General features: G+C 49.7%; 1 protein-coding gene across 2 annotated transcripts in view; it reads left to right on the top strand.

Annotated features, from left to right (window-relative positions):
* The window catches only part of DENND3 (DENN domain containing 3), a 757,020-nt gene that overhangs the window by 538,728 nt on the left and 204,935 nt on the right, over positions 1-13,357 (top strand). For both annotated transcript variants that reach the window (XM_085604830.1, XM_085604832.1), the window contains exon 15: positions 11,623-11,793. In XM_085604830.1, the coding sequence (XP_085460956.1) occupies positions 11,623-11,793 (171 nt within the window). The remainder of the gene's footprint in view (positions 1-11,622; positions 11,794-13,357) is intronic.

The following is a 13,357-nucleotide window of genomic DNA, read 5'->3' as shown; positions in this document are numbered from 1 at the left end:
TAAGTTCTGCAACTCGAACCCAAAGCATTTGATGTTTGATTGTGCTACCTTTGGAATCGCGATATTCATTTTGAGACCAAAAGAATAAATTGTGGTTAAAAGACTGAACTTAGTAGTATGAGTCACTCACAATAAGAGTAGTCACTCGAGGATTAGCAAACTCCAGTGCAAGCACCAGAGCACGTAGCTGTGCCAACTGGGCGGTACAATTACCCAATGTCTGCGTGTGCACGACATCAGACTTGAATTCTCCATTCACAAAAGTACCAGCCACTATTGCGCAGGCCGCTGAATAAGCATGCTTAGATTCCGTCGCCGAACCGTCAGTGTAAATGATACAATGGTAATCCTCAAGCGGGCGTAAGGACAGAGGAGCTGGATGAACAAATTCATACTGCAAATACTCCTGAGTCTGCAATGAGGCATCAAAGATGAAAGTGACATCTGGAGACGTCAAAGAAGTGGCCCATTGTATCCAACGTGGATGCAAAGCTTTAGAATTTGGTACACTGGCTTTCGTCACTGCCTCAACATGCGTTTCCCTTGCGACAGTGCTCTCTCTTTTAGAATCGCCATCTGCACTGCAGTCAAAACTTTTTTGACAGTGGAAAAGCGCATTTCAGCCGAAGTGTACAAGTGTGACTTGCAAGCAATAGGGACTGTGTCCCCTTCATTAAATGTCAAGTACGTGAAACCCACTGCCCTAGGCACAATTCTTATTACGAGGTTTGTGCGGTTAGCACGTGTCAATAAGTATTTAGAAGAAAGAAGATCAGCCTGCAAAGAGTGTAGATAGCTGAATGTTCTGGCAGCCAGCTCGATTTGGTAAAAGTAGGTTGTACCAAGGCATATAGCGGCTTGATACGCTGGGCATAATCGGGAATGTAAGTATGCCTGAAATTTAAAAAAAACAGCAAAGATTGTAGTTTTTTCAGAGTTGTTGGAGGGCGCAAACATGCGCATTTCTCCAGGAAGTGAGGTGCTAAACCTCGACCTTCGTTGTTGAGTTCATAGCCCAAAAACAACACTGTATACGTTAAATTTGTAACGGAAGTCCGCAAACATAACAATGATGCGGTCAACGCGACACAGATGTGGCCATAATTCGTCATCTGTGAGTTAAAAATCCATCAACACACATGAGTACCCATCAGGGTCAATGCTCTCTAACAGAGAGACTACACATGCGGCAAAGACACATGGCCTGTTTTTGTAGTCCATGGCTAATCTTTTAAACTGTTTCTGTTTGCCGCCAGAAGTAAAGGCTGTCCATTGACTACTAATAGAGGACAGGTTATGGCTATAAAAGCCATTGGAGATGTCAAGTGTGGTCTTTTTTTTTTTTTTTTTTTTTTTTTTTTTTTTTTTTGAAACCGTTTATTGCATCCATAAAAAGGTTACAGGTATGGGCCTACAACCGCACGGCCGGCCGCTAAAGCATCACAAATATAGTACATACAGACAGTAAAGGTCTCTCAGCGGTGTACAGTAGAAACACAGGAGTAATCAACGGTGCAGGCCTCACGGCGTCCTGCCACAGAGTACGGTTTCATTTTAAGGACTAACAACATCAACAAAAAACCACACCCGCAAGGCAACCCGAGATTCAAGGTGACAACACTTGCTCCATAGTGGGGGATCCAGACTGGCAGGAAAGATCTGAAGAGGGGGATGGGAGGAGATCAAGGACTGGGGGGCCGCGTGCCCGCGGCCGAGCAAGAGGGTCCAGCTAGGGAGACGGAGCAGGCGAGGCAGCCGGCAGCTGTGGTGGCTCACAAATGCCCCCACGGTAGGCGTTCCAGGGGCCCCAGATTTTCACCCACGCCCCAGGCTTACCCCTCGCCACATACACCACCCTTTCACGGAACATACACCAATCCATGTGCTCTTTCCAGGCCGACACCGCAGGGGGCCTCTGGGATCCCCACAATTGAGCAATATCACGTTTCGCTATCATGTATCCCAGAGTCACCCACCGCGTCTGCGGAACCGAGTAGTCATTCGGTTCCCATACATTCAACAAGCACCTCCTCGCTTCGGGCAGCAGCGCTACACGCGTGACCACACGCAGGACCTCATGCACACCACGCCAGAATCGCTCCACCTTCGGGCACTCCCACAGTATATGCATAAAAGTCGCCAACGCACCACAGCCACGCTTACACAGTCCGTCCATGGCAAAACCCATACGTAGAAGCCTCGGCCCCGTCACGTAGACCCGGTGAAGAATCTTGAGCTGGACGAAACTAAGGCGAGCCGGGATGGCCACCTCTTTCGGAGAGGCCACCGCGGACATCCAATCCTCGTCGTCCAGCTCCAGCCCGTCGGCCACCCAAGCCTCGCGGAGACTAGTTAACAGGCACGATCTATCATTAATCAGCTTCTTGTATATGAGGGAGATCGTGCTGTCCGGGACATGGCCATCCAGCACTCTGTCCTCCAGGGGGGAAGACTCCGGAATGGATGCAACATCCGGGAAGACGGAGCCCAGCGCATGGCGGACCTGCAGGTACCGAAAGTATTCACTGCCCTGCAGCTGGAACTCCGCCTGCAGCGTCTCAAAAGTTTTGAATCCCCCCCTCGTCCAGAGATCCCCCACTGTGCTGATTCCGATCGTGTCCCACTTCTCGAAGCCCTTCGATGTCCACAGGGAGCCCAGTCTCTCAGAGGCATACAGTGGAGACGCCCGGGTCAAACGGTCCTTCCACCCCATAGCTGCATTAGCCGCGTGCCAAACCCGCACCATTACACGCGTCGGTCCCGTCAGACGGGAGTCAGGCGCGCCAGAGTACAGCGCTCGATTGTAATCGCCACCGGGCAGGAGCATCTTGTCCATCTCGAATGCCGGGTTCAGGGCGGGCCCGTAAAGGCCATGATTAATTGCAGCTAGCTGGGAGGCCCAGTAATACCGTTTAATGTCCGGGAGGGCGACCCCTCCATCGTACCACGGGAGCGTCAGTTTAGCCAGAGCAATACGCGGCCTCCCGTCCCAGAACAGGCGCCGCTGAAGGCCCTCCACCTCACGAAAGTAGCGTGCCGGGACCATATCCATAGTGTTCTGGAGGGCGTAGAGGAAGCGCGGCAAGGACATCATTTTAAACAAGGCCGCTCGACCGAGCGGCGAGAGCGGGAGACGCCGCCAGCGCACCACATCCTCCTTCAAACGCTGGAGAGGGGGCAGCAGATTCCGCTCATAGCGGGCCTCCGGGTCAAGAGTGATATATATACCCAAGTACCGGAAACCCTGGGAGGCAATCTGGATCGGGCAGTCCCGCGGCAGGACCGGAGCCTCCCCGGAAAGCACGTAGACGCAGGATTTCGCCCAGTTAATTACTAGGCCTGAGTTGCGACCGAAGGAGCGCAAAACATCAACTAGGACGATCAGGGACTTGCGCGGAAAGGCGAGATACAAAAGGATATCGTCCGCGTAGAGGGACACGCGGTCCTCGTGCTCGGGGGTCCAGCGGAGACCACGGATGGAAGGGTGCCACCGCAGCCACTCCGCCAGGGGCTCCAGGGCCAGGGCGAACAGAAGAGGCGACAGGGGACAACCCTGTCGCGTGCCCCGCCCCAGCGCGAACGGGGTCGACACACGCCCGTTCACCACCACCTGCGCCATCGGGCCCGAATATAGTAATTTGACCCAGCTGATGAAACCCGGGCCGAACCCAAACTTCGCGAGCATCGCCCAGAGATATGGCCATTCGAGCGTATCAAACGCCATGGTGGCGTCCAAGGACGCCAAGATGGCTGGCTCCCGCACAAATGGGACACGCGCGAGCACGCCGTGCAAGCGCCGTAGATTAAGAGCCGTATTGCGGTGTGGGATAAAGCCCGATTGGTCTTGATGGACCAAATCGCCCACCACGCCAACCAACCGGTTAGCCAACACCTTGGCGAGGATTTTGGGCTCCGCGTTCAAAAGCGAAATCGGCCGATAGGATGTGACCCGTTCACGGGGCTTCCCCTCCTTGTGGATTACCACAATTGTGGCCAGACGCTGGTCCGGCGGGAGGGAGCCCTGCGAGTGGGCCGCGAGGAACATCGCTCGCAGGTGGGGTGCCAGCACATCCGGGCGTAACTTATATAGCTCAATGGGAATGCCATTGGGGCCCATGGCCTTGCCGGATGAAATCGAGCGAATAGCCGAGGCAATTTCGTCCGAGGTGGGAGGGACGTCCAGCGAATCTCTGTCTTCCGCCGTAAGGGAGGGGAGTGCAATATCCCGAAGCAGGGCACGGGAGTCCGCCTCCGAACAGGGAGAAGCAGGGGAGTAGACTCCGCGGAAATAATCCGCGAAACAGGAGACAATGGCTTCCGGCTCCGTGGCACACGCACCATCCACACTCTCAATCAAAGGCACCACCCGGCTCGCTCTCTCTCTCTTATCCAACCACGCAATCAATTTACCGGCCTTATCACCCACATCATACAAGCGCCCCTGCTGCTCTCTACCAAGGCCCCTGGCCGCCTCCGTGACGAGGGCCCGGTAGGCCGCCTGCTTTAACTGCAGAACATGTAACTTGGCGTCTGTTACCCCGTTCCCCAGGTCACCCTCCAATTCCGCAATCTCGGCCTCCACCCGGGTCACCTCCTCCCGCTCACGCCGCCGGGCACTGGCAATAAAGGAGAGGGCCTCCCCTCTAAGAACCACTTTGAAAGCCTCCCATAGGGAGATGGCAGATGGGACCGACCCCACATTCTCCTCAAAATAGCGCTGCAAGGATGTGATCAAGTCGGCACGAATGGTGGGGTCGCGCAGATACCAGGCGTTAATCGGGGCCACCCTGCCATCCCCCCTCGGGAAGACATCGAAATGTAACAACAATGGGGAGTGGTCTGAAATACCCCGTGCCAGATGGCGCACCTCTCCCACCCTCCCCGCATGGGCCGCTGGGACAAGGATGTAATCAAGCCGCGAAAGACTACCATGGGCCCCCGAGTGGAAGGTGTATTGTTGCAATACGGGATGCTTTAAGCGCCAACAATCCACCAGGCCCAGTGTGTCTAAAAGGCCAGGCAGCCACGCCTGTGCCCGGGGGAGGTCCCTAGGGGGATGGCGATCCATAGATCCAGAAACAACCGCATTAAAGTCCCCTCCAACCACCAATAGGCCACTCGGAAGTTCCAGAAGGAGGCGCCCCAGGTCCGCAAATGTAGTGGCCTGTAGCCCAGGCGGGACGTACACCGACACAAAACTGAACACTCTACCCTCCATACGTCCCGCCAGAGCAGTGTAACGTCCCCTCTCATCGTGGTGCACCTCATCAATCTCCAACGGGAGCGAGTTCCTAACCATGATACCCACCCCCCGCGAGCCTGAGGTGAAGCCAGAGTGGGCCGCCAAACGATATCCCCTCCGGTTCATTGCATGAAAGGTGTTACCTATAAGGTGCGTCTCTTGCAGAAAGACAACATCTGGGGAAATACGTTTTAAATACTGCAGGACCACACCACGCTTAATCCTATCCCCCAGGCCGTTAACGTTCCATGACAACACAGTCAAGTCCCTACCCCCCATCATACGTCGAAACAATCGGTCGTCCCCCACCGAGCAGTCTAAAGACAACAGAACAGTTGCAGGATTGCCTTGCGGTACGAACAAACAACACACCCCCCCCACCCCCCGGTCCCAACAAAACTCCCCCCTCCCTGCACCCCTGCATGAGCCCAGACAGCCCCCCCAAAGTGCAGTGTGCCTGTCGCCCCATAGCTAAATACTAACTAGTCCCCCAGAGGAGGAGGGAAGCCCCCAGCAGACCCCACATGACCTCCATGGGAGGGGAACCTACAGAAGCAGTATGTGGTGAAGGAACAATGTCCCGAGTAAGGCAATACAGGCACCCCTCAATTCTGGTCCAGCGGGCCCTCCTCGCCAGCTGCGCTCCCCCCACCCCCCCGGCCCCGATCCCCAGGCAAGGTGTCCAACCAGTCCCCAGCTGCCTCGGGCCGGTCGAGGAAGTGCGTGCGACCATCCACCTCCACCCGCAGCTTAGCCGGGAAGAGCATTGAGTACTTAAGATTTAGGTCCCTTAAACGACGTTTGATGCCAATAAAGCTCTGCCGCTGCTTCTGGACTGCCGGGGTAAAGTCTGGGTAGAAGTTTACGTCCATGTTGTCCAACCTGACCGGTCCCTGTTGCCTGGAGGTCTGGAGGATGGCATCTCGGTCCCGAAAATTAAAGATTCGGGCAATAAGGGGCCGCGGCGGGGCACCGGTCTTAGGGCGGCCCCCGGGGACCCGGTGGGCACGTTCCACCGCAAAAAACTTACTCAGCCCCCGGGGCTGGAGGTGGGTCAGGATCAAGTCTTCCACGAAGAGATCCGCCGCCTCCGCCTCACGTCCCTCCGGCACACCAATAATGCGGATATTATTCCTCCGGGCGCGACCCTCGGAATCCTCCAGTCGCCGGTCCATCAGGGCGCTCGCCTGGCCAAGCCGGCGCACCTCCTTCTGGAGGGCCACCACGTCAGTCGTGAGGCTCGTTGTGGTGTGGGTCAGGGAGTCGACTCGGTCGTTCGTCTTTGACAAGTCCGCCCTCACAAGGCCCACATCCACCAGGACCGAGTCAATTTTTTGCGACAAGGTATCAAAACGCTGGTCCACTGAGGCCTTCAGTTCAGCGATGGCGCCCATGACGTCCCGGAGGGTTAGATCCACTGGATGGGCAGGTGTCTCCGTCGGTCCCACCGGGGATGACCGCGTTGTCTCCGGAGAACCCTTTTGGAGCGTGTAGCGGTCCATACTATTGGCCTGGTGCGCCGTGCCACGGCGGGTCGTCTTCACCTTCGCCCGGTCGCCATCTTGTTTGGTGGCCATGCTGGCCCTTCCACCGTCGTGCCAAGATCTCCGAAACGGGCCGTCACACCAGATCACGGGTGTCAAGGGGGCGACCACTGAGCCGCGGGTCGACCCACCGCCGGCGGGCCAGCTGGGCACCTGGACAAGGCCACACCACCGCACCCCGCTCCGCAGCCCGACCTCGCCAGAGAGCAAGGAGGGCGCAAAAGCGAAAGTGAAAGTGCGGGGTGCGCGAGTCGCCCAGCCCCGCTCGCCGCTGTTATTCGCCTTGTCCCCGGATCGCGCCACTACTCCAATCCGGGGGGCCGGCGAGGAGAAGGCCGCAACCTTCAGTCGATGTTCCCACCGGTGTTCGGGGTCCGATTCGAGCCCAAAAAACGGGTAGTGCCTCAGCTCGGGTTCCCCGACACAGTCCCCTTAACAAGGACAGGATATTTCCAGGATTTATTCAGGAGGTCGCGGAGGTCCTCGGGAGCCTCGCACCTACGCGGCCATCTTGGTTGCGCGCTAGGCTCCTCCCCCTCAAGTGTGGTCTTAAACCTTTTTCTCACAAGACTATCAACGAGGGCAGAACTGTGGGTGTTTTTTTTTGTACTGCGCACGTTCGACAAGGAGAGTTTAAATGCCGATAATCCAAAACTAGGCGGTATGACCCATCAGGTTCGGTTACAGTAAAAAGAGGATTATTCATGGGGGACACACATGTTTCAACTACACCTTGATATTCCAATTGTTCAAGTATTCCTGCGACGTGAGATTGAGCTTCTCGACTCATGGGATATTGGGGTTGTGGCTGTGCCATAGACCGTAAAGGAATCTCATGGCTCGGTGATAATTTATCCCACCCAACCTGTGTACGGTATAATGCCGGAGCAAGCACTTGTGCCCACTCTTCCGCAAAATTCTGAGCTTGCTCCTTCGGCACAGTGTGCGCGAAAGACGGGAGGATTACATCCTCCCCTCTGGTAGCGGCCAAAACGAAAGCTGGGGCCAGTCCGCCTCTGGTAGCAAAATGTCATATATAGAGGTCAGATTTTCCCAAAAAATCCCTTATATGTTATGTTGTATGTCACATTCAATTAAAAGGACTAGGTCATATTATCTGTCAGGGGGGCCACTCTAGTATCAGCAGTTTCTACAGTAATAAATGTGTCAGTTGCTGTCCCCTTCAGATATGCACGCAGTGCTTGCTGCACTTTTGTAACCTCCACAGCCCTGTCTAGCAGCGTTAGTGCCCATGTCAGGTTCCGAAGCTGTGTTCTCACTATCTGTGGCATACCTAGCTGTTAGTGCAGCAACATTCTATTTCTGAAACGGAGGTTGTTGACGTGCAAAGTCGTCCTGCTTGCCATTACCATCAGCCGGGCGGGGCTGCTCGTGTCCTTGTGGGGCACCCCGACCTCTGCCACGTTCACCTCCACCGGCTTGTGAGACCGATGTTTCCTGTGAAGAACAAGGAGAACGTTGTTCAGGAACCTGAAATCTATCGGGAGACGTAATTCTTGTGCGATCGCGCAATTCATATGTGGGTTCAGTAGTCACTGGTATTGGCGATGCTGGACGTGACCCTTGTTTCTGTTGCTGCTTCCCCTGTTTCTTAGTTTTCCAATTTTGTTTAGGAAAAGCCAGACTGTCGTCTTTAGTAGACTTAACCGTCTGAGTTTGCGGTTGCGCTGTTGTTTTAGCAAAAGGCTTAACACCCAAACTATTGCGGCCAGTGGTCTTATAAGCCTCTGCAATAATTCTCCGTAACTGCCAGGGTTTATCGACGTTGGCGACGAGGTGCAGCTCATTCGACACCTGAAAGTTAACCGCATCTCACTTGACATTAGCAAGGATGAGATCAGCAACTACGTCGAACACGCCGTCAAGCCTCATACCCAACTCGACCGCCGCCTCCGGACCGTGCTCATCCTGAACATGCTTAATAACGGAGGGCAATACATAGACGGTGTGCCGAAGCTCTTCACGTAGACCGCTGCAAACATTTTACCCCAGTTCTCACAATCTGTTACCTCTGGGACTAAGTCTTTCTGCAAACTGATGGTAAGGATCCTGTGTTTTTCCACAGGATTAGAATTTGGAAATACTGCCTCCAGCTGGTCAAATTTCTCAGCAAGCCAATAAGGCATATCGTCCTTATTCTGGGGGCGTTTGCCCATTACCGAATTAACCATGACGGGACTAATAGTAATCCCGGCCGGTCCAACTGGTTGCGTCGCAACCCCAGGTACCCCCACCTGGACATTGCAAGAGACGTATTGCACTAAAGCCCTATGCACCGCAATCAAGGCGGTATGGAGTTGACGTAAGTCATCCAGTGGGTCTTGCAAATATCATGGATGTGGTGTGAACCCGGCAAAGACAGGCCAAGTGGCCCCAGGAATGGATAAGGGACCTAAACAAACCAGAGTTACGGTGTGGGGGAGGGCGCCATTGAACTAAATACGATGCTGCCAAGCAGAATTTGGAATTTCCTGCGTCCTATACGGCGTGTAATTAGCTGGAACTGCCGTAGGAGTGTATGCGTGAAACGTCTTATCATCCGCATTCACTTCCGGAAAAGTAACCAAAGAGTAAAACAGCTCAGAGGGGAACGATGCATCGACATTCACTACAAAGATAATAGACATTCCATTGTCGGGCACCCCGAACTGTGTCAAGTGACGCCAGAGAAGTGCTCGACTATGCGCTGCAATAGCAACTTCAGCCATAAGGGCGCAGAGAAGAAAACCAATCTATATTAACCCGTAGCACAAAAAGGGTCAGTAATTCAAAAAGAAACCTTTTTAATTGTCAAGCTTGAATGACAAATATAAGCACTACTAAGGCATCTCAATCATAAGACCAAAACGTTAGGTGCGCCATGTTGTGGGGATTCTGCTCATGCACAGAACTATGCGCAGGAAACCAGGACCTCAGTGAATTGTGGTGTACCAAAAATCTCACCTCAGTACCTAGAACCCCTATCCGACTAGCATCAGTGTCTCATTCGTTCTCCGTATCATGTCGAAGCTACCAATGATTAGACAACCCAGAACAAGCGACTTAGAATACTTTCAGGAATGGTGGGATTCAAGAACATATTTTCAGTGTTATTCTCATATCAGTCCACAACGTGAGTAATCAGAGACACGGAAAAGTTTAAAATGTTTATTTTTAACTACGTGCTCTAAGGTGCAGTTCTTTGGCTAACATAAGCAAACAAATGATCAAGAATAAAACCATCAGCATTGTTACAATACCATAAAAAACAAAGGGAGAAATCATATTACAATGATAGTGGAAACAGGTCCTATAATACCTTGTGTACCACCCTTCCCTGGCTAGTAAGCTAGTTTTATAATAATAGAAGGTATCTAGGTTTGGATGGGGAACCCCATACCTCAAAGATCAGCTTAGGTGAATCACATCACAGGATCAGCACTGCTCTCTGTGTCTGGAAAGGTTTTCTCCAAGAGTGTCTGAATCATGCATGCAAATGCAATATCAAAGGCACCCGAGTTTCAGATAATTGCAGCTGTGTGGTTGTTGTTTCTAGAGCGTGGGCCGATCAACCTGAATTCAACAGCATACATTGTTATTTGACCTTGACGGTTTCTGCACACAGTATTCAGACTAAGGTCGCGGTGTAAGTCTATGGATGTGAAAAACAGACCGTTCTCATGTGAAGAAAAAACAAGCAGTTTTATTTATAATAACAGCTACCTGTAGTGTCATGTGCAAAAGCGGCAAAGTGGCAAGATGGGGTTTAACTTCTAAAACGCTTATGCTAACATAGCAATGTGTGCAGGCAAAACCCTGTCTTCACTACAAAACATTGTTAAACCAACATTCTTTGGTCTTCATCATTTAATGCATTAGAGACCTAAACATCTGGACCATAATGTGCTAGCCATTTGTTAAACATAGGGTATACAAACTGTTGTTACTTAGTTGTCTTTCCAAGATTTGCAACTCATTATATTGTTTAAAGTTCTACGGTTTCCATTGAATAATGGAAAAAATGTTTGGGCTGTTTTCTTACGGTAAAGGCACATTCTTCCCATTCGCCCCATTCTTTCTGTGCCTCCTACAATGTAAGATGCAACTGTGTTAGGATAAGTAGCAGCTGGATTCCCCTAGATATAAGACTAGATGGTGCAGCTCCACGTAGAGCTAGGATTAATCCTGCATTCTATGAACAGTTCATTGTTTTGCTTACCTTGATCCTTTCACTACCCTCGCTCACCTTAGCATGGACTTTGGGTTGATTGTATAGCTGTGTGAGATTCCAAACCATATGTGCGAGTATCTTACTGACAAAATCAGCAATATTGCACCATAGGTTTTATAAAGTTACAAATTAAGATCCTAGAATCTACAAATTAAGATCCTAGAATCTAGAGATACTGGGTTTACACAATCCATCCTGCAGTTCAGAACAGAGCTCAAGCTCTTCAAGGAATTCCTTACATGCTATTGATAAGGAGCCTACCATCTCCCAGTACATCCATTCCTAACAAGCAGACTCAAAACGTTCCCCAATTCCCTTCCGTGCACAGCACTCTGTTGATCCACAGCAATCTTTGCACTTTAAATCGCAACACGTATATGAGTGGTTTGAAGCAGTTTACAACTATCAGACAGTGCTTTATAAAAATTGAAAATATATACATGTCTGAAACTAGCTTCTTCAGACGTTCTACATGGTTCTATCCTGTGTCCATGTTCTCATATCCTATATATGAAACTAGCTATACTAGGCAAAGAAGTCCATTGTCTAGGCCTTCATCTTTTTCATCATGCACAAGTAATGTTTTTTCTATGTTTTGCCTGCAGGATGTGAAATGCACTACAGTGGCGTTCTTACTGCTCCGCATCCCTACCTTAAAAATTAAAACCGTATCAAGAAAGGAAATATTTGAAGCAAACTTGAAAAGTGAGTGTGATCTGTGGCACCTCATGGTAAAAGAGATGGTGGCTGGCAGGAAAATGGCTGATGACTACAAGGTCAGTATTTGTGTTACTTCATTAATTATTGGACTCTGTAGTCTGGTCTCAACCACACCCACAGCACCATACTGATCTAAGACTGCCCTCCCCCCCCCCTTGTATTTCAAGTGCTTCTACAGCAGGGAAAATACTCTGAACAAAACGATGTGCTGCTGTTTTTAGCTAGCCCTCGCTATATTGCATACTTGAAAAGATTAATAAATAATGAACAGTGAAAAGAGACTTTCTCAGTCCATATGTTCATTTTCGAGCTGTAATACTAAATAGTATTCTGTTCTTTTGTTCAATGCTTGTGTCTCTGGTTCATGTGCATCCAGTAGAGTGGTGAACACATTGGAACTATACCAATATGTCTTAAAATAAAAAGGTGATTTTTTTTTGCATGCTATATTGATCTATTATGATAACGTGGGAACTACATATTTATTTATCTGGTTAAGAACTGGTCTTCAGATTTTTTATGAGGAAACTATGTGGTTAGGTTTTAAAATAATAATATTGATTGGAATTGTAATTCAAAAAGAATTAGATAGCTTAAAGTTGTGCATTTCTTATCTTCCATATGTATGTAGTTTTACACAAGAACTTTTGTTTTATTTTTGAAACTGTCCTAGTTATGCTAGTTTTACTAGGCAAAAATAAGCTTTTGAAAATGGCAAGAGATTTCAAAGCAGATTGATAATTAGATCTTGGTGAAACGTTAAGCTGTTTTTGAGTTTTACAAACAGCGTAATTAAATTGCTCACATCAAGATTACTGTTAGAATTGAATACCTATTTACCATTGGCACAAAGTTTTAGAATTCATCCCAGTAATACTCCTTGCCTGTTTCGTTTCTGTACATCATTTTCCAAAGAAGGTTGATATTGTAGAAAATGTTCCCTGTATTAAGGGTCCCTCTTAGTTTTTCACCTTTTTACTGGACCCTATATTTTACTGACTGTAGACTTCTGTACACTTTACCCCTACTAATAATCAGTTATAAAATGCATTTGCTCCCCCTTTCAAAATGGTGAAATTATCATATCACTGATTGGCATATTTAACTTTCCTCTAAGGCGCTAGTGTATGGTACAACAGTTACATTGAATGTCAATAGTGGACTGCAGTACCCATTGTGCCCCCATTACAGTGACAGTGCACACATGACTGTAGGCCTATCATTTGTAGCCTGGCTGTTTCAGTTTAAACCTACAAATGAAATCTGTCAAAATAATCCCTTTTGACCAGTCTAAACGTTCCTTCGGTATATTGTAAGACTCTCCTATGTATGCTTTTATTACCTATAAAGCAGGTTGGATGGTACTTAAAAGTTGGACATGTAGGGATATGTTAGACATGTCCTTGCAGTGAAAAAGCCCCAAAAGCTATTTTCAGTGTAGCAAGGCTGGCTGTTTCATAGGACAACATTGCATTATTAAAAAATCACAATTACTAATGCCAATTTTCACATTTAATAATGCTAATTTTCAAATTTCATAATGCTAATTTTGGTTAGGACACAGCCATAAAAGTAATTAAGCAACTAAATGTAATAGTTATTAAAAATCCAATTGAATAG

The sequence above is a fragment of the Triturus cristatus genome, chromosome 5_1, assembly GCF_964204655.1.
Source record: "Triturus cristatus chromosome 5_1, aTriCri1.1, whole genome shotgun sequence".
NCBI lineage: Eukaryota > Metazoa > Chordata > Amphibia > Caudata > Salamandridae > Triturus > Triturus cristatus.
The sequence above is the reverse complement of the archived record's forward strand: the minus strand, read 5'-3'. Positions and strand labels throughout refer to the sequence as shown.